This window comes from Malaya genurostris, chromosome 2 (assembly GCF_030247185.1).
Source record: "Malaya genurostris strain Urasoe2022 chromosome 2, Malgen_1.1, whole genome shotgun sequence".
In the NCBI taxonomy this organism is placed as follows: Eukaryota; Metazoa; Arthropoda; class Insecta; order Diptera; family Culicidae; genus Malaya; species Malaya genurostris.
In genome coordinates this window covers 254,940,286-254,966,067 of record NC_080571.1, presented here as the reverse complement: position 1 = coordinate 254,966,067, position 25,782 = coordinate 254,940,286, and the positions used below count along the sequence as shown (strand labels likewise).

General features: G+C 38.9%; 1 protein-coding gene across 6 annotated transcripts in view; it reads right to left on the bottom strand.

The window, feature by feature from the left end:
* LOC131429560 (actin-binding protein WASF3) overlaps positions 1–25,782 on the bottom strand; it is a 71,201-nt gene that overhangs the window by 6,607 nt on the left and 38,812 nt on the right. For all 6 annotated transcript variants that reach the window (XM_058593769.1, XM_058593771.1, XM_058593770.1 and 3 more), the window contains exons 3-4: positions 7,646–8,267; positions 6,506–7,579 (exon numbers count right to left, since the gene is read on the bottom strand). In XM_058593769.1, coding sequence (XP_058449752.1) covers positions 6,506–7,579; positions 7,646–8,026 — 1,455 coding nt within the window. In that variant the 5' untranslated portion in view covers positions 8,027–8,267. The remainder of the gene's footprint in view (positions 1–6,505; positions 7,580–7,645; positions 8,268–25,782) is intronic.

Below are 25,782 nucleotides of genomic sequence, written 5' to 3'. Positions count from 1 at the left end.
TATAGATTCTCTAATAAACTAATTCGAAATGATTTTGTTCAAATGTGAGTATAAACAGTGTTTATGTTTTCCCGTTCCAATCAGGAAATTGTGAAAATCTCGCAGACTTTTAGAAACAACTAGTTCACATAAGATTCACATTAGTCTGGACTTTGTGCACTATATAATTGAAAATATTCTGTAAATGTAGATCCTCTTTGAATAAGCCAAGAATGTAAACCTCTGCCATAATCGAACACTAATTTCGACAGTCCCATGACAAAAAGACCTAACTGCAAATGAGAGCCTCTCTTTGTTTACATTCTCTTCTGATTATTACGGAGCCATTACTGCAACTTCTTGAATGTTTCCAATATAAATCGAAAACTTGTACTTTTAACTTGAAAGTTGTACGAAGATTAAGGCGTCAAATATAAAATCAATTCGGTAAATCGTGAAAGAAAAAGTAAAAAAAGAGAAACTGTCTGTCGACTCGACCCTTTCAATGCTTTTGCGGTTAGAATTCATAATTTAGCATCGAAAAGGGAGCATTAAATTCAATTCAATGACATCCATTTATCGAGCCATTTTCGTACATCCTCGAAAGTTTGAAAGTGTTCCTCAGCCAGTGCTTGTACCATCGATGGAAAAAAGTGATAATTTGAAGGTGCCAGATCTGATGAATATAGCGGATGCGGTAGAAGTTCCCAATGAAGCGTACAAATTGTTTCTTAGACCACTTAGGCTGAATGTGGAGGAGCGTTGACATGCTGCAGAATAACCTTCCCGTATTTTCGAGCCCGTTTCGACGGGTTTGAGATGCTCGTAATACATTACTCCTTTCTGATCTCACTACGCTCATAGTATTGTCTTTTGACCTGAATACGTCTCACATTACTATGGGGCACCTTTTAAAAATGCCCCCTGTGGAAGGATGGGTAAAACTCAGACGTGAATATCTGGAGTTATACTGAAGCAACAACATAATTCTTTCTCCATGCTACCAGAAATATGATCAGTAATTTATTATAAAATTTTCAACAGTGTGAGATAACCGTAAATAGGTAAAAAACTAAGTTTTCCGAAACTTTGAGGAACAATGAGGAATACTCATGCTTGCTTGCATAGTTCTGGATTCTGGAACTGATTTCTAGATTGAATTTAGTTCCTTAATTTATGTTTGGAACTCGAATCCAGAACTCTTACTTAGGACTTCAACTTCAGAATTCATGAATAAAATTCAGAATATGAATTCTAGGTCTAGATTCTGGAACTAAATGTTAGATCTGAACTCCGAACCTGAATTTTAGAACTGACTTCTCAACCAGAATTTAATTCCCGAATTCAGTTTCAGACTTTAATACCGACATTCAGTTCCAGAATTTATTTCTAGAACTAAGAGAACCTAGATGCTGGAACTGAATTCGGAACAAGCGCAGCAAAATCTTACATTTCTTTTGTGGAATTTGGCCTTTCTGTTTCAACAGACTCCGCAGCCGATTCTTAGCGTACAGAATCATTGCACGACTAGACTAGTACACTATGATCCTCTACTGGCACTATGAATCCTTCCAGGTCGGGGCTAGAACATATGACAACTGACTTGTAAGACCAGCATTGAACCGCTAACCCGGGAAATCAGAACAAGGATTTTGGAATTAGATTTTAGAGCTGAATTCAGTTCCTTTGCTAATGTTCGGAATTCATGTTCAGAATTCAGATAAATAAATGACGTCAAAGGTACTCAGCAGTTGTAATCTTCGGACAAATTCCACCAATCGGTTTTTTTAGAACCATATAAATATTCCAATCAATTATACGAAGTTTATCTCTACTGAGTATTTTAATCTACAAAAACTTGTTTTATTCCACCTAGTAGTGTAATGAAGCCTTTCTGATACTATTCATCATCCTTTATATATTATATCTAGAATGATCGGGATAAAAATCGGTTGAGACATCTTCGAAAGAAATTTCACCTATGTGATGCATATCACCTTGTCATTCCGGAACCGTACGTCGGATCCTAATAAAACTCACATTAGTTTCACTTTTTCGGGTAATAGTTCCGGAACCGGAAGTCGGATCCAAATGAAATTCAGGAACTTTGTATGGGATCATAAGACCTCTCTTTTGAATGTAAACTTGTGAAAATCGGTTCACAGAGATTGTATACCCTCTATATGAGAAAGGCAAAAACTGTATTTGTTCCATGTTACTTAATTGTATGGTAGAATATGTTTGTCGTCTATAAGTATATAGAATACAAAATACAATTCAAATGTTCCAGGACTTTTTAAACAGTGCGGTTCCTAGCGTCGCCATCTGTCTGAAATTTTTATCCGTAAATTGTGTATCCTCCGGTGACATTAGGACTGCCACTTCGTACTTTGACGTTTGGTTTCGGGCTCATATTCAAAGCACTATGTTTCGTCACCAGTCACAATCGAATACAAAAAGTTTGGATCCTTTTTGGCCTCTTAAATGATGAATGTTTTTTCGTGTTGTTTCAAAGTGTGCAGAACAAATCGAGCACAAACCTTTCTGAGACCCAAATTTTCTATCAAAAATGATAAATCGACGTTTCGGATTCTCAAAATATATCTATTTTTCGTCGTCAGTGGTAATTCAATGCAAAAAAAAACTCAATCGTAACGTAAAAAAAAACATTCTAAAGCGAGTTTTTCGCTTTTCCATCTATCGCACGATTATTTTGTATTGAACCCATTTCTCAACTTTTCGAATATTTCGCATGGCTCTCAGATGATCAGAAATGACTTGTAGAGTGACATGTTTTACACAAAAATGAAAGTATGATTCTAGTTCGATACCAAGTAATCAAATATGACGCTTTAAAGTGAGGGGCCCAACCAACAAAATAGCGCGTTAGATTCGAAATATATCTTACTATAGATTTCAAGTACCATCTGTTAACAATAAAACGATATTTTAAACTTGCGCACTTGGTAATATTAAAGCAAAGAAGTGTCGTCTAAGGTGACATGAATTGATTTCAATTTCTTTATTATCCTCCATCAAATAATCACAAACTAGAAGGGGTTAAATGCAGTGGCGTCTCGTAACAAATTTCACTGGTTGGGCGATATCAGATGTAACAGTTCGTTGTAAGTGAAAACTAAAGATTGAAGAATGAATATTCGCTTGTGTTTTTCAATACAATGAAATAACGGCAAACTTTTGGATGGTAATTTTTTATTAAACTTATTTTGTATCATCGATACTGCACATCGAGTAAATCTGTTAATAACTTTGTCAATGCAACCGCTTCGATGTTGCAACTGAGACAGCAATTTGTTTTCAACTGCCATAAGCATAAGCCACTGAAGCTTCTTTTGGACTTGCGCATTAGAGATGGTCGGGTATAGAAATTCTTATACCCGAACCCGACCCGTACCCGAGTGATCAGCAAAAAAAATTACCCGTACCCGACCCGTACCCGATTAAAAATTTAAAAAATTACCCGTACCCGACCCGTACCCGATCAATAATAAAAAAAAAATTACCCGTACCCGACCCGTACCCGATAAAAAATAAAAAATTTTACCCGTACCCGACCCGTACCCGATTAAAAATTACCTGTACCCGTACCCGACCCGAATGAGTAGTAAAAAGTTTACCAAAATTCAGGATGGAAAAAATAAAGTGTTTTATATAGCGAGCTAGATAGAGCGTATCAGGCTCTAGTTTGTAAGTAAAATACATTAAAATGCTTGTTTACATTTAAACATATAAATACACTGTGAAGCATGAATAGATTTCCTATGTCTTTGGTACTTTATACTCATTTACAAATGTCAACAAAAGGGAGTAATATCTACTCAAATTTTTCGAGAAGCATATTTATCCAAAATGTCGTAATACCCGTTGTATTCAATTTTGGGTAGGTATGGTTTTTACGAAACAGTGCGACTTTTGATCCAATTCTTTAGAACCACAAGTAAGCGTGCTCATTATCTTGACACACAAATAAAAATTCACATTAGAATCACTTGAAAAATCACGAACATCCCCTAAAATTAATAGAGTGTCATCGGTTCGTTTACGTGAATTGACCAAACATCAAATAATTCACGTGTATTCCCGGTGTGAAAAATTCAATTTTGAAAATGTTGAACTGTGAGTCCTTCAAGTGTAAGTAGTTTGAACATTTGTGAGAAATTTTTTTTTGGTTACATTTTTTTTACTACAAAGCAAAATGAATTATGATTTTGATTTAAATTAATCTGTCAAATATGCCCGTTTTGTAAGCCTCACAAACCCACACCAACGATGTTAACGGGAGCTGGTGGTTTTTACAGCCATTGAACTTCTGTTCCACCTCCCTTGGAACCCTCAACGAGTGAACACGGTGAAAATTTGAGCATTTCGCGTGAAAAGATTTTCACCCGTACTTTTGCGACTGTCACGCATCGAGATTTTCAGTGAAAAGAAACGTAAATTAACTCGACGTCAACATTTCAAAAGGGCCTAAAAACAATTGACAGATTTTCTTTGTTTACTTTCTCTTTCGACTATATCTGCGTTATTATACAAAAACGTTCGTTACATATTTGGTAATGTTGGAAACATGGAGATATTATCTTTCATTCTACACGAATACTTTGTAGGTACACGTGAAAATTAAGGAGATCATTGGTTTATGTGCCCTTATGAAATGTTGACATCGAACTGGCAATATAGCTCAACTTGCTGTGCCATCAATCGGTGTCATTTCAAGTGAGGTGACACCACCCAGAAGTGAAGAATAAGAAGAGCTTCTATGCAGATTTTCTGAAATAAATGTTCATGTTTTTATGGTTAGAATCCTAATGATTTATATGTAAATTTTGAAAATCTCCAACCAATATTTAAAATAGCAGTTTTCTGGTATCTGAATGTGATATGAGTACTACACTACATTTTATATATTAATCAAGTAATTTTTACTGGATTGTGCATTAAACAGCTTTAAAATGGCAGTTCATTAAAACCTACGTGAAAAGTATGGTCTGACCGCAACATCTTAGAGCTAAGGCAGTGTGTCTTATTAAATATGCTATAAAAAAGTAGGGTGGAAAATAGTCACATAACTTTTCGCGTAACTATGATTGATCGTTTTTTTTTTAAATGAAGAAAAGAAATGTTTTTCTCTTGAAAAAGATGTCAGTTTTTAGGTCTGGTTCTAGGCGCGAATGTCAAAACCCCTTGAATCAAATTGTTTATTTTTCGGAACAACTGTTTTGCAATAAAAAATTCTCGTCAATGTGTAAACATATTTATGTGAAGTACAAATGGTCGGGTAATCGATCAGGAAAAAAAATTTACCCGTACCCGACCCGTACCCGAGTGAGTAGTACATTTTTTTACCCGACCCGACCCGTACCCGAGTAAGCAGTAAATTTTTTTTACCCGTACCCGACCCGTACCCGATTGAAAATAAAAATTTTTACCCGTACCCGACCAAAAACCCGTCGGGTACGGGTACGGGTCGGGTTTCGGGTAAAATACCCGATACCCGACCATCTCTATTGCGCATACGTGATAGAGAGAACAACAAATCTCAGAGTTTAGTTGAGTAATACCTTCTCTTCTGGAATCTGTTCAGTAACTCATGTGCACGGAAAAGACACACACCGACAAGAGATACTTTAAATTCTAAGTTGGGTGTATATTAGATGTGAAATTTTGGGCAAACTGCTCGAGTTCATTGGCTACGGTAATGCGACATGAAAGGATCGTTTGGCTGTCATTGACCAGCAAAGCGCAAGCAGCTTATGGTGCATTTGTGCATATTGTGCTGTGGATAAAATCGCACATTATTCGGTATCATCCGACCTGCTTTCATCGATTAAATAGAAAATTTGAAAATATAATTGAATGTGGGTGGGGATGCAATTAATTCCTTCAATTTGATCGGTTGTGCAGTGCACGAGGTGCACATAAGGACGTGACACCACTGGTTAAATGTAGTAGACAAAAAGATTCTTTTCTTGAAATATCTGTTTAATGATATTTAAGAACTGAAATAGAAAATAACTTTTATGAACAATTGGGGTTTCGATTTTCCATCTCAATGGAAGAAATGTATAGCAACAAACATCAACAAAATCGATTCCTTTTGGACAGAAAAACCCGCTGTTGGTACCGTTTCAGAAAGTTATTGGAATTGAGTTGGCCTAAGACACGTAGCAAAATGTTTCAGTACAATACAACGATTATTTTTTACTTGGAATTTCTATCACTATCTGCCATTTCGACGTTCAGGAACATTTGGCACAAGGTGGGTGGGAATCGTGCGCCAACCAGTGCACATGTAAACACAACAATTCACATCACATGAAAGCAAAAGTTAGTCACCAACCGTTTGCGGGGGGCAAGCTTGCGGTCTTACCATTCGGTGAACAAACTTCTAGTTTGACGCAAACGAAGCCTGACTAGACTAGCAGAAGAGATACGAAAGCGCTAAGATTACTGGCCGTTGTAGTAGCTTCCAGAGCAGCGAATGTAGTGAATGCGACAGACTTACCTGTTCCGGAATCGGTGGCGGCGGTGGTAGATCGTTCATCGACAGCTGATTAAGTTGCATGTTAAGATTGTTCAGATTATTGATTTGCTGGTTCAGCTGGGCCAACGCAATCTGGTTCTGGTCGATTATCGCCTGTGGTTGCGGAGGTCCTCCGTGGATTCCGACCGGTGGTTGCTGGGGTTGTATTGGTTGTCCATTAGCACCGAGCTGGGGAGAGCCAGCTCTCGAGTTGGCTCGGTTCAGAAGTTTAGCGGCAACGTTCGCTCCACCGTTGGGAATGTTCGGTGGCGACTGGAGACCCTCCGGAATGGGTGGCGGTGGTGGAAGATTGTCCCGTCCGGTTGACATACTTCGACCGCGCGTGGGAGTGTTGGCATTCGATACATTCGGTGTTCCTCCGCCACTTCCCGTTGACGGTGGTGCTGGCGGGGGTTGTGACGGTCGGGATTTGGACCGTGACGGGGTTCCCGGTGCGTACAGACTTTCCTGGGACATTTGGTTCATGTTGTTTCCGTACATCGATTGGTTGTGGAATTCATCGTACATCGAGGGTGGCTGGTAGTTGTTTTGTTGTGCCATTTGCTGTTGATAGTGCGGCGAAGAAGGTGCGTATCCTCCTCCGTCCACTGTTTCCGGCTGGTAACTTCGTCTTAATTCGATGGAATTTGGTCTCGCTGGTCCCGCTGATCGCGAATCGTAGATTATATTGCCACCCATTGTGCTGTTGTAAATCGCTTCTTCGTTGGCCGCTGCAATCGCACTTGGCGTCCGATAGATCACATTGTTAGGCATTAGGGTTTCACCGTGGCCAATCGCTCGCTGTCGTTGCTTTTCGCGTGTGTTGTGCGGCGCCCGAGGCCGTTTCTTCTGGCGACCACCTTCCACACCACCATCGGTGCCGCGTGGTTTGTGAACCTTCTTACCGCGGTCGTGCATTACCCTTTCGGTGTCCTTTAGCATTTCCTGTCGCCAAAGTTCGAAAAAGTAGTTCGGGTCAGTGTAAAATTTCAGTCCATCCTTTCCGTCGTCTCGGTAGCAGTTGAGTTTATCCAGTGGCGGTGGTTTATCACAAGCCTGCAAAGCGAAAACGGCAGTTCGTTAGTGTTCATCAAACCTCTGAATGAAATACAATTAACTCACCTGGTAAACCTCCAACATTGCCGTCGGCATAGTCTGTCTGGAGAAAATCTGCTGGTCAAACATAGTGGCACTTTTGAATGCCTTTTTCAGCTGAATATCCTGCAGCGATACTTCCTCGACCGTGCTATCTAACTGGGTCACTTTAATAGCCAGCCTATCGATTCGCGCCTGCAGCGAATTGGCTCGCTCTGCCAAATTACCGGCGTCCCGGGTTAGTTCGCCGAACAGATCTTCTGCATGTTTCGACAGCGACGACAACTGCCGGACGATGTTGGTGAGGGTTGTGTTGGTTACCGTTTCGAGCTCGGCCGGAAGTTCTTCTCGCACGTAGACCGACCGGGCCACGTACACCGGCTGGATGAGCCGTTTCGGTAACGGCATTTTGCTACTCCTGCTCGCAGACCTGTGATTGGGGCTGCTGCTGCTGTTGCTACTGCTACTGTTACTGCTTCTGCTGCTGTTACTCCTTCGTCCCTACCGTCCAGGACCAGTCTACCTCGGTCCGTCCGACTCACTCTAATCACGACGGCTACGCCCCGTGACTGGTGAGCGGTGTCGCATGTGAATCTCCTACCGACTGCAACTTTCAGTACGACCGGTGAGGAAGGCACATCTTCAAAACCTGTGGATTTTGACCGTAAAGTAGGAGAAGAGAAGAGAAAAAAAAGGAAATTTAATTATTTTGCCTAGGGAAGTGGAACACGGACAAATTTGAGTTGCTCGAACGAGTCGGGGTGGTGTGTATCGAATGACATTCAGTAGAGGAGACTGAACAGTTTGTTCGCTTTTATTTTATTCTACAGAAGACTTTCGTTTTGGTTTTGAACAGACAACATTTTCCTTACTAAAAATAAAAGCTTCGTTTACATATGTTTTCATTTTTTTTGTTCACAGAGTTCAGTAACACGGTGCAATTGAAGCGTACAATATCACCCTCTCCAGTTGACCGGGATTTGACTGTTGCCGCCAAAGGAAGTAGGTGATTAGGGTAATTGAAAATCTCCCTCGTGGACTACCGACGAGTTCATTAGAGCTATCAAACGAGACCGAAATCATTTACAAGAGTGATGCTAGCATCTATTCAACCTTAGTAGAGTAGAGTGGGCCCGCTTCGCAGTTGATATTCATAAGAGTGAGAGTCGGTTGATTGTAAATTAGTCGTCGACAGGTTTCGATGATATTCTACGCATCATAAACCGGATTCATAGCTACTTATCCTGCGAGAATGTTGTCTCGATATCGATCGGTTGCATCGATAAACAGTTGCGGGTAGTTGAAACATAGCGAAAAATTTTAGTTGTGAATAGATTGCATATATTACAAAGAAGAAGAAAAAAACAAACCAGTGCATCGTACCTCACAGTCGAATTAATTTCGTTCGACAATTTATGACCACTATACAGAGCAGACAAATAAAGAAAATAAAATAAATCTTACGACAGACACGATTTTTTTATCGTTATTTCATCGCTCCACAAAGAGGAAAGGTGAAAAATTTGTTCACAAACAGTAAAAGGCAATCGATAACTTGCTACTGATTCGACGGACGGTAGCTTGCGGAATCGATACCGTCCAATGATGGTAACGTGGACGGATTACGTATCAACACTGGTTCGATTTGATTGATGCTGAGTTCATAAGACTAGTTGACGATTGAAGTATCAATATTTCACTAATTCATTCAGCGAGCAAAAAAATGTACGGTCACATTTTTTTCCGTGCATAATTTGTGCAAATTATCGAACGATTGGCACTATTTCTCGATCTCTCTGCTTGGGAGGAATGTGTCCACAGTCACAGATGGAACTGAAGTAGGACATGAGTCGTCGGCAAAATAAAGTTTGACCGTTTGTTGTGTTTGTCTAGCTAACCATCAGATACTAGCCCCGCGCGACACATCCAACAGCGGAAATTAGAATTTTTAGCGATTGATCGTAAACATCTTATGAGTGGCGAAGTTTCTGTCGCACTTCAGAATACGCGCGGTCGGTATCAATATTTATCGCGATTTAGTTTCTGTTTGTCTCTGTGTTATCGAAAGGTCGAATCAATTGAGTGATTTTTGCGACGGTGTCTGTTATTGCCGTAGTATAAATCAAATCGATGGAAAGAACATTTTTCTTAAATAGAGATTGTTTTCGTTTAATATTTTCGGTCGGGTTGGCGAACTTTGAAACCCTTCCATTAGCCATACCATTAGCTAGAAATGTCATCCACATTAGTATCGTTTGCTTGGGTGACGACTGCAGCCATCACCACAACTGTTGCGCCAATATTTGCTTGTTTATTTTACATCCAGGTTGACTCTAGAGACAACCAATTTTTTGGAACTTATCAGACTATTAGGTAGACTGTCCGAGAATGAATCATATTTGGAAAACCAAAAATAAAACAGATATACCGATAGTATTGTATAGAACTTATTCATTGATGAACAATTCTTTTTAAGCAATTGTATGTTTTATCTTTGACTCATCAGTGCAGTAAAGACTGCCTCAGAAAGTATGGACGAACCTAGTTTTTTCGTAGAAATAATACAAAAGTGTTGCTGGGAAAACCGACTTTCAAACCCATAGTGTTATATAATATTTCCACGCTATGAGTTAAAACGAGGTTTAACTCTGATTTCATGTTGTAAGCTAAATAACAGGTTCGTTTCGCGTTATTTTTTTTATTCAGAAACGTCACATTAAACCATGTTTTTCTTGTCATTCACTCTTTTTTTTTTTTTTTTTCATAAATACGTTTATTTCTTAAGGCAGTTTACATAAGTTTTTCTTCGCCGTAGCATCACTTTTACATAATATTCTTATCCTAATTTAATTCTAACATAGTCACAACGTTTTGCATTTATTAAAACATATTCTCTTATTACTTAAATATCATCTTAGGTAACTCGTCATTAATTATGAAATCTACTCGGAAATATTATTTGAACCAAACGATTAACTTCTATAAATTATAAAATAAGCTGTTATTTTCAGACATTTTGTTAATAATTTCATAAACTGTTTCGAGTTTGTTTGTATCATTACATTATTTTTATTCTAATTTAGCTATTGGTTGAACTCATGGACGCAGCTGGGATCAGAACTAAGTCTTGAAAGGGGCCTTTATTAAATTGAAACTCCAGTTTTCTTTATGAAATGATAAATAAGTTTCATGTATGAAAGGTCACGACAAGCAAGAATGTCTCGAACTGGGATATTGGATAGTCTACCTTGGGTACGCAAAGAATTTATTAGTTGAGATCTGACATCACGATACTCCACGCATGTCCAAACGACATGATCAATATCTCGATAACCTTCGCCACAAGCACAATGATTAGTCTCGGAGAGCCCAATTCGAAGGAGATGTGCATCTAACGTGTAGTGATTGGACATGAGTCTGGACATCACACGAATGAAATCTCTACTCACATCCAGTCCCCTGAACCATGCCTTTGTCGATATTTTCTGAATAATTGAGTGCATCCACCGACCCAGATCATCTTTATCCCAAGAAGCTTGCCAGCTGGCAAGTGTTCTTTGGCGAGACGAGCTATAGAATTCGTTGAAAGCAATTGGTCTCTCATAAATTTCACCCTCAATAGCACCACGTTTGGCTAAAATATCGGCTCTTTCATTGCCAGGAATGGAGCAATGAGCCGGGACCCAGACTATAGTGATTAGATAATTATTGTTCAATATGTCGTTCAGGCACTGTTTTATTTTGCCCAGGAAAAACGGTTCAGTCTTGCCAGTCATGTTTGAGCGAATGGCTTCAATTGCACTCAGACTATCTGTGAAGAGGAAATAATGGTTTGGAATTAATGTGACGATTACACTCAAACTATAATGAACTGCTGCTAGCTCTGCTATATAAACAGATGCAGGTTCTTGAAGCCTAAATGAGGCCGAAACATTATTGTTGAACATACCAAACCCTGTCGCTTCTTCAATTCGCGATCCGTCCGTGTAAAACATTTTCTCAGAGTCAATATGCCTGAACTTACTTGAAAATATTTTTGGGATTTCCGTCGAACGTAGATGATCCGGGATTCCACGCACTTCGCGCTGCATGGATGTATCGAAAAATAAAGTTGAGTCAGGGACATTTAGGAGGCTGACACGGATAGGAATATATCTTGAAGGGTTGATTTCCTGTGACATATGGTTAAAATATACTGTCATGAATTTTGTTTGAGATCGAAGCTCGACTAGTCGTTCGAAATTATTAATTACCATGGGATTCAGCACCTCACATCTTATTAGCAGGCGTGATGAAAGCTCCCAAAATCGATCTTTTAATGGAAGAACTCCCGCCAGAACTTCAAGACTCATTGTATGTGTCGAATGCATGCACCCTAAAGCAATTCGCAAACAACGATACTGAATTCGCTCCAGTTTGATAATATGAGAGTTTGCAGCGGAACGAAAGCAAACGCATCCATATTCCATCACTGAAAGTATCGTTGTCTGATACAATTTTATTAGATCTTCCGGATGAGCACCCCACCAAGATCCTGTTATTGTTCGAAGAAAATTTACTCATTGTTGGCATTTTGTTATCAGAAACCTAATGTGTCCTCCCCACGTGCATTTGGAATCAAACCACACCCCAAGGTATTTGAAAGTCAAAACCTGTTGGATCATTCTTCCCATCATATGAAGCTGAAGCTGCGCGGGATCATGCTTTCTTGAAAAGACGACCAGCTCTGTTTTCTCCGCAGAGAATTCGATACCAAGATGAACAGCCCAATCGGACAAGTTATCTAAGGTATCTTGCAATGGTTTATGCAGATCAATAGCTTTGGGTCCAGTAACTGAAACCACGCCATCATCTGCCAATTGTCTTAGTGTACATGGGGATACTAGACAGCTGTCAATGTCATTTACGTAAAAATTATAGAGGAGCGGACTGAGGCATGAGCCTTGCGGTAGACCCATGTAACTATTTCTGAGTGTTGCCAAATCGCCATGTGAAAAATGCATGTGTTTCTCTGACAAAAGGTTGTGCAAATAATTATTTATAACCGCTGGGAGTCCATTTTGGTGAAGCTTGTCTGAAAGAACATCAATGGAAACTGAATCAAATGCTCCTTTAATGTCTAAAAATACAGATGCCATTTGTTGCTTTTGAGCGAAGGCAATTTGGATGTCAGACGAAAGTAATGCAAGGCAATCATTCGTCCCTTTATTTCTACGGAAGCCAAACTGAGTATCTGACAACAAACCGTTCGTCTCGACCCAAGTGTCGAGACGTCGTAGAATAATTTTTTCGAACAATTTTCTGATGCAGGACAACATCGCAATGGGTCTATATAAGTTGTGATTGGAAGCTGGTTTCCCCGGTTTTTGAATGGCGATAACTTTCACTTGTCTCCAGTCAGGTGGAACAATATTTTGCTCAAGAAACTTGTTGAACAATTCCAACAAACGTCTTCTTGCGAGGTTGGGCAGATTCTTCACCAAGTTGAATTTAATTCTGTCCAACCCTGGAGCGTTATTGTTACAAGACAAGAGTGCTATAGAAAATTCCATCATTGAAAATGGGTTATTAATAAAACCATTATTTGGAGGAGATTCCCGTATAATGCTCTGCGTAGGAACAGAATCTGTGCAAACTTTCCTAGCAAAGTCAAATATCCAACGGTTCGAGTATTCATCACTCTCATTGCCCACGTTACGATTCCTCATTCGTCTGGCCGTGTTCCAAAGAGTGCTCATTGAGGTATCTCTTGACAAACCTTCGACAAAATGTCTCCAATAGCTACATTTTTTGGCTCGAAGTATGCTCTTGTACTTGGTTTCTAAAACCATAAGTTTTTCAAAATTCTGAGGAGTTCTTCCTCCCCGTTTTAGAAACGTCTTGCAAGCATTTTGTTTTGCGAGTTTAGCCTCTGAGCACTCTTTGTCCCACCAGGGGTTGGGAGGCCTTCTGTTAGTCGTTGGCCCAGGAAAGCGTTTAGTTTGGGATTGTTCTGCTGCCTCCAGAATCGAACAAATGAGGAAGTCATATTCTTCAAGTGGAGGGAGCTCTTCCATTGAATTCAAAATACTAGAGATACTACTTTGGTATTTAATACAGTCGATATTTTTTGTCAAATCATATGGAATACTAGCGGAAGTAGCAATGCAATTGCTACTGCTAATTGAGATGATGATTGGTAAATGATCGCTACCGTGTAAATCAGGCAGTATTTTCCAGGTGCAATCTAGTCGAATTGATGTTGAGCAAAGAGATAGATCTAATGCACTTGGGCGTGCCGGAGGTCTTGGGATCCGTGTCATGCTACCCATATTTAATACCGTCATGCTAAAATTGTCACAAATGTTTTGTATTAAAGATGATCTGCTATCATTGTAAACGGAACCCCACATAATACCGTGCGAATTTAAATCCCCCAGAATCAATCGTGGTGCAGGAAGGGCTTCAACCATTTCATTAAGCTGTTGCTGTCCAACTTGTGCTTTTGGAGGAATATAAACCGAAGCTATGCAAATATCTTTGCCTTTAATGTTTATTTGGCAAGCAACAACTTCTATACTAGAAGTTGAAGGGATGTTTAATCTATAAAAGGAATAGCATTTCTTAATTCCCAAAAGCACTCCTCCATACGGAGAGTCTCTATCGAGACGTATAATGTTAAAATCATTAAAATTTAAAGCTATGTTTGAAGTAAGCCATGTTTCGCATAAAGCAAATACATCACATTTTTGACTATGCAATAATATTTTAAATGAATCAAGTTTTGGCATGATGCTTCGACAATTCCACTGCAGGACAGTGATTGTATCATTTGCGACTGGTGATAAATTATCCATCAAAAGATACAAAACCTGAGACAATTGGCCATTGAGCTGATAACTGCTTCAAAAAGGTTCTAGCTATTGGAAGGAATGCCATTATGAGGGTCTTTAAGGGTTCAGATATATTGAATGCTGAGAAAATCCATTCAACAATTTCCGAAAACTTCAGTAATCCTGTTGGTGGCTGTGAAATGGAGCCCACTGGATTATTATCTTTTTCTGTACTAGATCCTGGATTGGTTTGTGAATTTGACAAACCAGGAGGCACAGTCTTTGGTTTTGACTTTTTTTGTTTAACACGGGGATCTTTTTTTGATGATGAAATTTTAGGTGTCTTTTTTGGTAATTTGGAGGAAGACTTCTTTCTCTTAACTGACCCTTGGGTAGTGATAAACGAATTACCTTCACTATTTTCGTCAGAGTCAGAGTCCTCTGGTTCCTCTAGATTTGAAAACCCGTTTTCGGTTTCCAAAGGGGGGACATCAATGACCGTTTTAAGCATTTCTGCATATGTGCGCTTAGACCGTGCTTTTAAAGAAAGCTTAATTTTGTCTTCGTGCACTTTAAATGCAGTGCATAATGAAATATCCTCATGAGGACTTTCCCCACAATAAATACATTTTTCAATTTCCTTGTTGCAATCATTATCTTTATGAGGTCCTTCACACTTAATACATTTTGGTTTATTGCTACAGTAAGTAGCTGTGTGTCCGAATTTTTTGCAGTTCGTACAATTCATTACATTTGGAACAAAAAGCCGAACAGGGAGGCGAATTTTATCGACATAGACATGGGACGGCAACGCAGATCCGGCAAATGTCACTCGAAACGAGTCTGATGGGCGATAAACTTTTTTTCCCTCTTCATAAACTACTGAGTACAGTTGTTTGCACTCCAGTATTTTCACACCCTCAAGCATAGAGTTCTTGAAACGACCAACACCATGCTTGAGTAAATCATCTACCGAAAGACTCGCTTCGGTAACAACACCGTCAATTTCGACATCTTTGGAGGGTATGTAAACTTTATACTCTTTATTGAAATGTTCCGAAGAGACAATATCATTCGCGTGTTTCAAATTATTTACCACAACACGAATTTTATCGTTATTTACTTTTATGATCTCTTTGATTGAAGAGTATCGTGATGTCAAACCTTTATTAATTTGAAAAATGTTTAATGGCTTTGATATACGTCTAAAAAAGACTATCCAAGGCCCAGAAGAGCTCTCCTGATATTTTTTCGTTCGTGGGGGTATCGGATTCATGCTAGGATTTACGTCCATGGATTCATCCATTACATTAAAATTTTTAACTAAACTTTAAAATAAAATTTGAAACCAACACTACACAGTACTCAATCAAAAGGAAAAGAAAAAACTTCTACCTTGAAATTGTTGTCTATCTCCGTTGCACTGCCGTGTAGATCCTCGTTGCTCTAGATGTTCTTGTTGGATGTATCTGGACGTTGATACAATGCTGAAGCTCACTGTAGCGATAGAATATGATGTGATGCTACTGCTACCTGACATCCAGCACCACTCGAATTCCGATTTGCTTTCGTCTTCGCCAGCTGTAACCAGCGCAGGTCACCGGTGTATACCTGCGTGTTGTATGGCAGTGGAAAGACCGAGTTGTCTTGTCTCCTTCTTCCTAGTGCTCCGCACCGATATGCTTCTGCACCGAAGTGCCTTCGCACCGGTGTGCCTTTGCACTCTCCTGCTTCTATGTGCCTTTGCACTCTTCCTCTTCGATGTGCCTTTGCACTCTCCTGCTCAGCACTTGTGGCTGTATATTGCGGCCTGGGTAGAGTTTGGGAAACGCCCTTTGTTGTTTCCTTCACCAGCTTGGCCCAGCACTAGGGCTCTCTTATGCAGCACGACTATTCGTTTTAACGGCTGCTGCCAACAGGTCTCTACCTGTAGTTCAACCGTTGTCGTATTTAACGCGTGTAAACCAACCAGCGTTACTAAACTGTACGCTTCTATACACAACCTTCTCGGTTGAACGGCTATTACTGAATGTCATTCACTCTTCTCGGAGATGGCTGAACCGATTTTCACAAACTGAGATTCAAATGAAAGGTATTATGGTTCCATACAAAGCTAATGAATATCATTTGGATCCGACTTCCGGTTCCGGAGTTACAGGGTGATGTGCAACACAAAAAAAATATAATAATGTCACTCACTTTTTTGGCTTAACCGCCTTAGATTCAACTGACAGGTCTTAGGATGTCATAAGAATATCCCAATTTTCATTCGGATCAAACACCTGGTTCCGGAGGTAGGGTGCTAGCGTAAAAATGTCAATTTCAAGAATTTTTTTACATGCTACCTCTTTATATTGGCTAGTGAGTTTCTCTAGTTTGAAGACCATGAGTGTCTGTAATCATATAAACCATTGATAGTCCCATAAATGATTTGCTGAATTTTATCCAAGTCCGACTACCGGTACATTTTTTCCAAAATTCAAATCGTCATAGAGTATCTTTAAAAAAATTGTAGGTCATATTAGTGTATGTTTGAATGAACCGAATGTCACTTTGCCGATATCCAGCTTTCGGTTCCGGAAGTACCGACAATAGAAATCAAATATTATAAAATTAAGCTCACTTCACTTTCTCACATATAATTGAATAGATTTTGACTTAAAGTTCATCAATGTAGTAGTGATATGCAACAGAAATCTTCAAAACTCTTTTCTTAACTTTTTTCAATTGTTTCATTCCTGGGAATCTCTGCTGTAGTATATAGGAAAAAATGAATAATATTAGAAATGCATTTTTACACCACTAGATGGATGAAAATAGGTTTTTTGCCTTTCTCATATAGAAAGGTTATGCAATCACTGTGCAAACCGACTTTTTATCCGTGGCCCGAAGGGCCGAGTCATATACCATTCGACTCAGCTCGACGATCTGAGCAAGTGTGTGTGTGTGTGTGTGTGTGTGTGTGTGTGTGTGTGTGTGTGTGTGTGTGTGTGTGTGTGTGTGTGTGTGTGTGTAACAAAAATGTGCGTTAAATCTTTTTGGAGATGGCTGGACCGATTTTCACAAACAAATGAAAGGTCTCTTGGTCCCATCGAGTGCTATTGAATTTTACCCGGAGCGGGGTTCCGGTTCGAGAGTAACGGGGTAAATTGTGCAAAAAAATGAAGAAAAAGTGCATTCGATTTTCTTAGAGACCACTCAACCGATTTTCTTCAACTAAGATTCAAATTAAAGGCCTTGTAGTCTCATAAGTTGCTATTGAATTTCATCTGGATCCGACACCCGGCTCGAGAGTTATGGGGTAAAATGTGCAAAATGAACTAAAAACGGGCAATCGATTTTCTCAGAGACCCCTCATCCAGTTTTTTACCTTAGATTCAAATGAAAGGTCGCACAGTGCCATACATAATTTCTGAATTTCATTCGGATCCGATTTCCGGTTCCGGAGTTATAGGGTAAAGTGTGTTCAATATTGTACACCGCCACTTGAACCGGCGAAACAAAAACCGTAAAAAAATTCTAAACTGGACTCAAAATTCCACAAATCGAAAGCCATTATCAGTAGGCAACTAAACAAACCGATTTCGGTCATCCTGGTTCATATATTCCAAAATGGATCTCATTCACTTTTCTCAGCAATCGTTTGACCGATTTCCACAAACTTAGATTCACTTCCAAACTGCTTTATCACAATGGCAATACACCAAATTACGCCAAAATAGCACAGAATTCGTATATTTTTGGATGAATGCTAGTATTCGGTTTAGCAGACCTTCACCTGCAGTTATAAAATTTATACTCCTCAAACCACAATTACAAATGCCAAACCGTATTCTTTTTAATCCGACCATTTTTTTTTGGAAAGAGATCAGGCGCCTAATCAGCCTAAGCACTTCATTTCGCTGAAAATTGAAGACGCCGTCAAAGCATGGTTTTCGATCAAGAGTCAACCGAGGCCCGGAAGCATTTCAAACTACTACTACCGTCTCGAAAGGGACTCCGAGTAATTTTTATATGACTCCGAGTATTTTTTCTATTATAAGACATAGAAGGATTTTCCACAAGTTTGTGGGTCATTGCTCATTTGAAAGCTACATTTGAGTCATTGTTTGCGTTCGAAATCAAATTGTGAACACTTTCGGTTACGTAGATAATCACCCTTCTTCTGAATAATGGCGTATTGAATTTCCGATCGTAACTCCTTTGTTTGTATTCCTGATAACGCTCAAAGGTAGCTAGGATTCGATCGAACCACATCCGATCGAAAAATCAATACGTCGTAATTCAGAATAAGGGTGAATGGTATAAGTGTTGTGGCCGGCTAACCGAACCTTTTTCTCTTGGCACAATTTTCTCGAAAATTCTCGTACTATGATGTCATCGATATAGTTTGAAAGGACTATGACAACTATTTCCGATTCAGGAAATGTAATCTTTTGAGTTATTTTAAATGTTTACAATATTTACGACGAATACTTTTGACGTGAATATGTCATACTTTACTAGTGCGACATGTTTTTGATCTTTAATATCACTTATTATATCTTACATATCTTCAAATCAACCCTGGTACGGACTATGAAAGTTCACAAAAGATCTATACAAATTATTCAACTGATGAAAATAAACAAGGACAGTTGGATAATTTAACTAATTGGTGTAACATCAACAAAATGGTTTTAAATGCCTCTAAATGCTTCGTCATCTTTTTCAGTCGCAAAAAGTCAGTATTCAAGTTCGACTATAATATTTCACAAACTGTTCTCGAACGCAGATCGTATGTTAAGGACCTTGGTGTTCTTCTTTATTCCAAGTTAAATTTCAAGGAGCACATAGAGTTTACTATCTTGAAAGCCTCTAAGCTATTAAGATTTATTGTCCGCCTTGCTAAAGAATTTCTCTGACGTACGTTGCTTGAAAGCTCTGTATTGTGTCCGCTCTAGAATATGCTGCTGTTATCTGGTCACTTTATTACCAAAACGGTATCTAACGCAGTGAAGCGATTCAACGCAAATTCGTTCGATCCGCTCTCCGACGTCTTTCATGGAGATGTCCTTTAAACCTACCGAGTTACCATGACCGCTGCAAACTGGTTGGTCTCGATTTATTATCTGTCCGTTGCGATGTTTGTAAGGCTATTTTTGTGGCAGACCTACTTCAGTCGCGAATCGATACAAATCTATACAAATTATTCAACTGATGAAAATAAACAGTTTGATAAACCGTTTGCAATGCAAATTTCGCACCAAACGAGTGCAAATAAAACCAACATTCAGCTGCATTGATGTCCAAGAAAAATACATGGTGTGTATTGGTTTGGATGCGTTTTGGTGACTTCGGGATATGCAAACGGTGTCAGATATTGTTTAAAAGCACCTGGATTAAATTAGAGGACATTATTTATATTCACGTCAATACGATTATGTTTCTGACAATACCCATTCGCCTTTTTGTTCCATTTGCAGGGTTGTTACGAAAAATTTCAAAATCAAAACGCGTGAAATCCGCGCGAAGTCTAAAACTAAAACACACGATATTCGGGTGAAGTGTTCTCAGCACTATTTAAATATACTTAAAGTAGAACTTGAAAATCGACTTAAATATAATTTGAAAATCTACATAAGTTTGTCATATAAACACAATAAATAAGTCCGTATACAACATGTCGCTTTCAGAAACCCCATAAAAACAATTTCATTATTATACTCCATCTTTGTCGATGTCCATAGTATATATATATATATATATATATATATATATATATATATATATATATATATATATATATATATATATATATATATATATATATATATATATATATATATATATATATATATATATATATATATATATATATATATATATATATATATATATATATATATATATATATATATATATATACTCTCTGATTAACGGAAAATGTAACAGTGAAAATAAAATTGCTTACAATTTTGCAATTTTGAAAGAAGTTAAACAGATTCAAGAAGGAAACTATTTTTTTTTTTTGCTTCAACATCTTCTTGCTCGGCAAGCTTTTTCTTCTCGGAAAGAAGAATTTTAACGTAGACCACATCAGGATAATCTGATTTAACCTTTCTAATTTCAGTTTCAATTGTTTATCGCCTCCTGTTTAGCTTTTGTTTTCTGAGACAGCGCCTTCTCCTGTTGTCGGATTTTACTCCGAATGTCTTCCTATTCCTTCTCATATTTTATTCTTTTATTTGGAGCAGGGAAAAGCCCACTGGAGTTAGTTTCTGTCAAACTTGCTCTCCAGGAGGCGTAAAACCTTCTCAACTTTTGCATCAACAGGTTACAATCATCCAAATGATATATTTCCTTAAATCAAGTGCTTCTATATCAACTAAATATAATGAAACTATTAAATGATGAACGTTTTCTTGATAACATTACGTGATAAATAGAAGTCGAAAGAATTGAAACATTTGTTCAATATGCGGCGGCACATGCTAGCAATGGGCTCGTTATATTCATAATTAGTTCTAGCATAGGATCGAAAATTTCGACGTCAAATGTCTAATTGTAACAAATTGCAGTAGCTAGGAACAATCGATTCGCGACTGAAGTAGGTCTGCCACAAAAATAGCCTTACAAACATCGCAACGGACAGATAATAAATCGAGACCAACCAGTTTGCAGCGGTCATGGTAACTCGGTAGGTTTAAAGGACATCTCCATGAAAGACGTCGGAGAGCGGATCGAACAAATTTGCGTTGAATCGCTTCACTGCGTTAGATACCGTTTTGGTAATAAAGTGACCAGATAACAGCAGCATATTCTAGAGCGGACACAATACAGAGCTTTCAAGCAACGTACGTCAGAGAAATTCTTTAGCAAGGCGGACAATAAATCTTAATAGCTTAGAGGCTTTCAAGATAGTAAACTCTATGTGCTCCTTGAAATTTAACTTGGAATAAAGAAGAACACCAAGGTCCTTAACATACGATCTGCGTTCGAGAACAGTTTGTGAAATATTATAGTCGAACTTGAATACTGACTTTTTGCGACTGAAAAAGATGACGAAGCATTTAGAGGCATTTAAAACCATTTTGTTGATGTTACACCAATTAGTTAAATTATCCAACTGTCCTTGTAGGAACTCTAAGTCTGCGACAGATTAAACTATATGAAACATTTTAAAGTCATCGGCGAACGATAGTTTCATACACTGGATCGAAAAATTTAGATCGTTGAGATACAGTAAAAATATAAACGATCCAAGGAAACTTCCTTGAGGAATTTCAGAGGTAACAGCAAATTGTGAGGTTGTACAGTCTTCTATTTTCACTATCAGTTTACGACCAGTTAAATATGATCGAAGCCAATTCAAAAATGATTCCCAGTCTACTTAATTTGGAGATCGTTATGTGATGATTGATTTTGTCGAAAGCAGCAGCGAAATCAGTGTATATAGAATCTACTTGTAGTCGTGCTTGTAAAGAACGTATGATGAAGGAAGTGTAGGTTACTAAATTTGTTGAACACTTTGACATGAATCCATGCTGAGTCTCAGATATGTAGTCAGAGCAACTATGTGTTATAAACTTTAGAATTATATTTTCAAACAACTTCGATACAGCCCAGAAAGCAGCAATTCCACGATAGTTGGATACTATACCCTCGTTACCTTTTTTGTCGTAAATACGACTTACTTTACTATGAGAAGCTTTTCTAAATTTACACTGATCAAAAATAGGTAGAACTTTATCATGCATATCTCTTGTTGTACTAAAAACAAAAATATAATTTGTTCTTCATGCTATCGAAAATATGATCAGCATTTAGACCACAAATAACTCAGAATCACAGTTTTCTAAAATGTTTAGTATCAACGAGGATCAAAGAGAAAAACTCATGACGCTTTTTTGTCTTTCTCATGTTCGGACGACGGTTTTTATGCAATGAACGACATTGAATGTTCGAGGTATAAAGCGTAAAAATTTACACGTTGACGAAGCATTTTTAGTATCGAAAAATTGTTTATTTAATTAGTAAACAACTTTTTGATATTTTTCCCATTGAAATTCTTGTAATTCCTGTTAAGATATTTTAGGTATCCAGAAGTGTGAAGAAATCTGACATTACCCACTCACTTTTGTAAACCGGAAACACAACAGGATTTCTTACATATTTCAGGGGAAACTCCAGAACGCTAAGAACAATTGAAAATGTTGGATAGTGCAACCACCAAACTATGGGAACAATTTCTTATCACCACCATAGAATCCTGTCGGGTCCAGCACTAGATGAACGTTTTACCGTTTCTTTTCTTGTCCAACTTCGCATCGCCTGTCGTGCAAATCTTGCTTTTAGAATGAGATTTTCATCGCAAACAAAATTTGTGGTAATATTATCGAAGAGTAGCATTCCATTTATTATGTTATTTGCACTATTAAATGCGTTTTCACTGAGACTATATCTTCCATTAGACATCTTTGAGTGCGAAAATCTTCTTTCGTTTTCCGGATTAGGATGGGAAAACGCTTGCAGATATATCCAAAAGTTTTTGTGATTCCTGGTAACAGCTCTGCGAAATAGCAATTTTTTTTATTCAATAATATAATATAATTAGGACACACTGCTTAAGCTCTAAGATGCCAAGGGTATTTTCTAATCTTAATTATCGTCCAACTTAAAACTAGAATAGTATCATTATGTAATGTAGTATCTTGGTCGCGGATTCTCGAGAATCCAGCTTTCAGGTGGCGATCGGTAGTGGCCGGTGAATTGAAGTTAGCATGAGAGTCTTCCAGATGGCGTTGGTAATTATCTATGTTATCCGCATTCTTCGGTCCGTGTGGGTCCGCGGGAAACACCCCCAGACCGGGTGGCCCACATGCTGGTCATCGACTGGAGCGGTCTTCCGTGGGCGGTGATGGTGATGTTACGGAAGAGAATGAAAAAAAGTAAATACTGTGGGAAACGGGGTAAAAAGATCCCAAAAACAAAATGTTTGAAAACGACAGAGATCTAATTAGTTGCCATCGAGATGGTGGAAAACAGGAAAGGGGGAACGGAAAAGTTAGTGACAAAAAAGATCTTGTTAGCTCCAATGAAGATGGTGGACAGGACGGGAATCGAGAGAATCGGGCGGATGTTAGTGTCGAACCTGTAGGTAGAGATTATACTTTCTGAGCGAGATGTAACAGATTACACTTGTATATTAATGTGTTTAAGGTAATGATATATGAGATGCATATATGAACTATCCCGACTCGCCAACACATCCCGAACCGGAACCTCAGGCGGTCTACCTCGGGCCCTGAGGGATTCCAGTAGCTTCGACCTGGCGTCGCGATACTCTACGCACGAACACACGACATACTCGATGTCTTGATAACCGTCGCCACAGGTGCAGAGCCCGTTCTCCACGATCCCGATACGCCGGAGATGTGCGTTGAATGTATAGTGATTTGACATGACATGGAAATATGACAATGAAGTAATGGTCTTTGGGCAAGGTTTCAATGATCTCGAGGGTGTACTGAATAGCCGCTTATTCTGCGACGTAAACTGAAGCCGGATCACTGAGTTTGTACGAAGCGGTGATGTTTTGATTGAAGATACCGAAGCATGTGGACTAGTTGATGTTTGATCCGTCAGTATAAAACATATTTTCACAGTTGACTGTTCTAAATTTGTTATTAAAGATATTAGCGGCCACTTGAGGGCGCACGGGATCCGGAATTTCACGAACCTCTTCTTTCGTGGAAGTGTCGAAAAACACAGTAGAATCAGAAGTATTCAAGAAATGAGCACGGTTGGAAACAAACGAAGAAGGATTAATATTCTGAGCCATGTAATCAAAATACAAAAACATAAAATGGGTTTTAAAGTTAAGCACAACTAACCTACCGAAGTTTTCAATCACCCGAGGATTCAAAATGTCGCATCGCATGAGCAAACGATATGAGATAAACCCAGAACCGGTTCTTCAATGGAAGAACCCCCGCCAGCACTTCGAGGCTCATCGTATGAGTCGATTGCATGCAACCCAAGGCAATACGCAAACAACGATACTGAATTCTTTCCAGCTTGATGAAATGAGTGTTCGCCACGGATCAGAAGCAGAAGTATCCGTATTCCATCACGGACAATATCGTTATTTGATACAACCTGATCAGGTCTCCTGGCACCCCACCATGATCCGGTTATTGTACGAAGAAAGTTGATTCTCTGCTGGCATTTTTGTTTCAGATACCTAATGTGACATCCCCAGGTGTCCTTGGGGTCGAACCAGACTCCGAGATATCTAAAAGTGAAGACCTGAGCTATGGTTTCACCCCCTAGTTGAAGCTGTAATTGTGCTGGTTCTCGCTTCCTCGAAAATACAACCAGCTCAGTTTTCTCCGTAGAGAACTCGATACCCATTTGAAAAGCCCATGTCGACAAGTTCTAGAGGGTATCTTGTAATGGTCCTTGAAGATCGGCAGCTTTGGGTCCTATAATAGACACAACGCTGTCGTCGGTAAGTTGTCTTAGCGTGCAGGATGTGTTGATACATTCATCAATATTGTTTAAGTAAAAATTGTATAAAAGGGAGCTTAAGCATGAGCCCTGAGGAAGACCCATGTAGTTGAATTTGATTGTCGACAAATCACCATGCGCGAAGTGCATGTGTTTCTCAGACAACAGATTATGTAAAAAGTTGTTCAAAACTGGCGAAAGGCCATGCTGGTGCAGCTTCTCAGATAGGATATTTATAGAAACTGAGTCAAAAGTACCCTAAATGTCTAAGAAATCTGACGCCATTTAAATTTCTTTACGAGCAAATGCCATTTAAATTTCTGTTGAGAGCAACGCAAGACAATCGTTCGTTCCTTTGCCCCTGCGCAAACCAAATTGTGTATCTGAAAGTAAGCCATTAGTCTCGGCCCAATTGTCTAGACGAAACAGAATCATTTTCTCGAACAATTTCCGGATACAGGAAAGCATAGCAATCGGCCGATACGAATTGTGATCGAAGGCTAGTTTTTGGATGGCGATCACTTGCACTTGTCTCCAGTCGTGTGGGACAATATTACCCGTGAGGAACTTGTTGAATAAATTCAACAAGCACCTTTTGGCGGGGTCAGGCAGATTTTTCAACAAGTTGAATTTTATTCTGTCTAATCTCGGGGCTTTATTTTTACATGACAAGAGTGCAAGTGAGAGCTCTACAATCGAAAACGGTGTTTCGTTTGTATTTGGTGTCGCGGCGCGGGTGATCTTCTGTTCCGGAACAGAGTCTGGGCATACTTTTATAGCGAAATCGAATATCCAGCGGTTGGAATATTCCTCGCTTTCATTTGTGGTGTTATGATTACGCATTCGTCGGGCTGTGTTCCA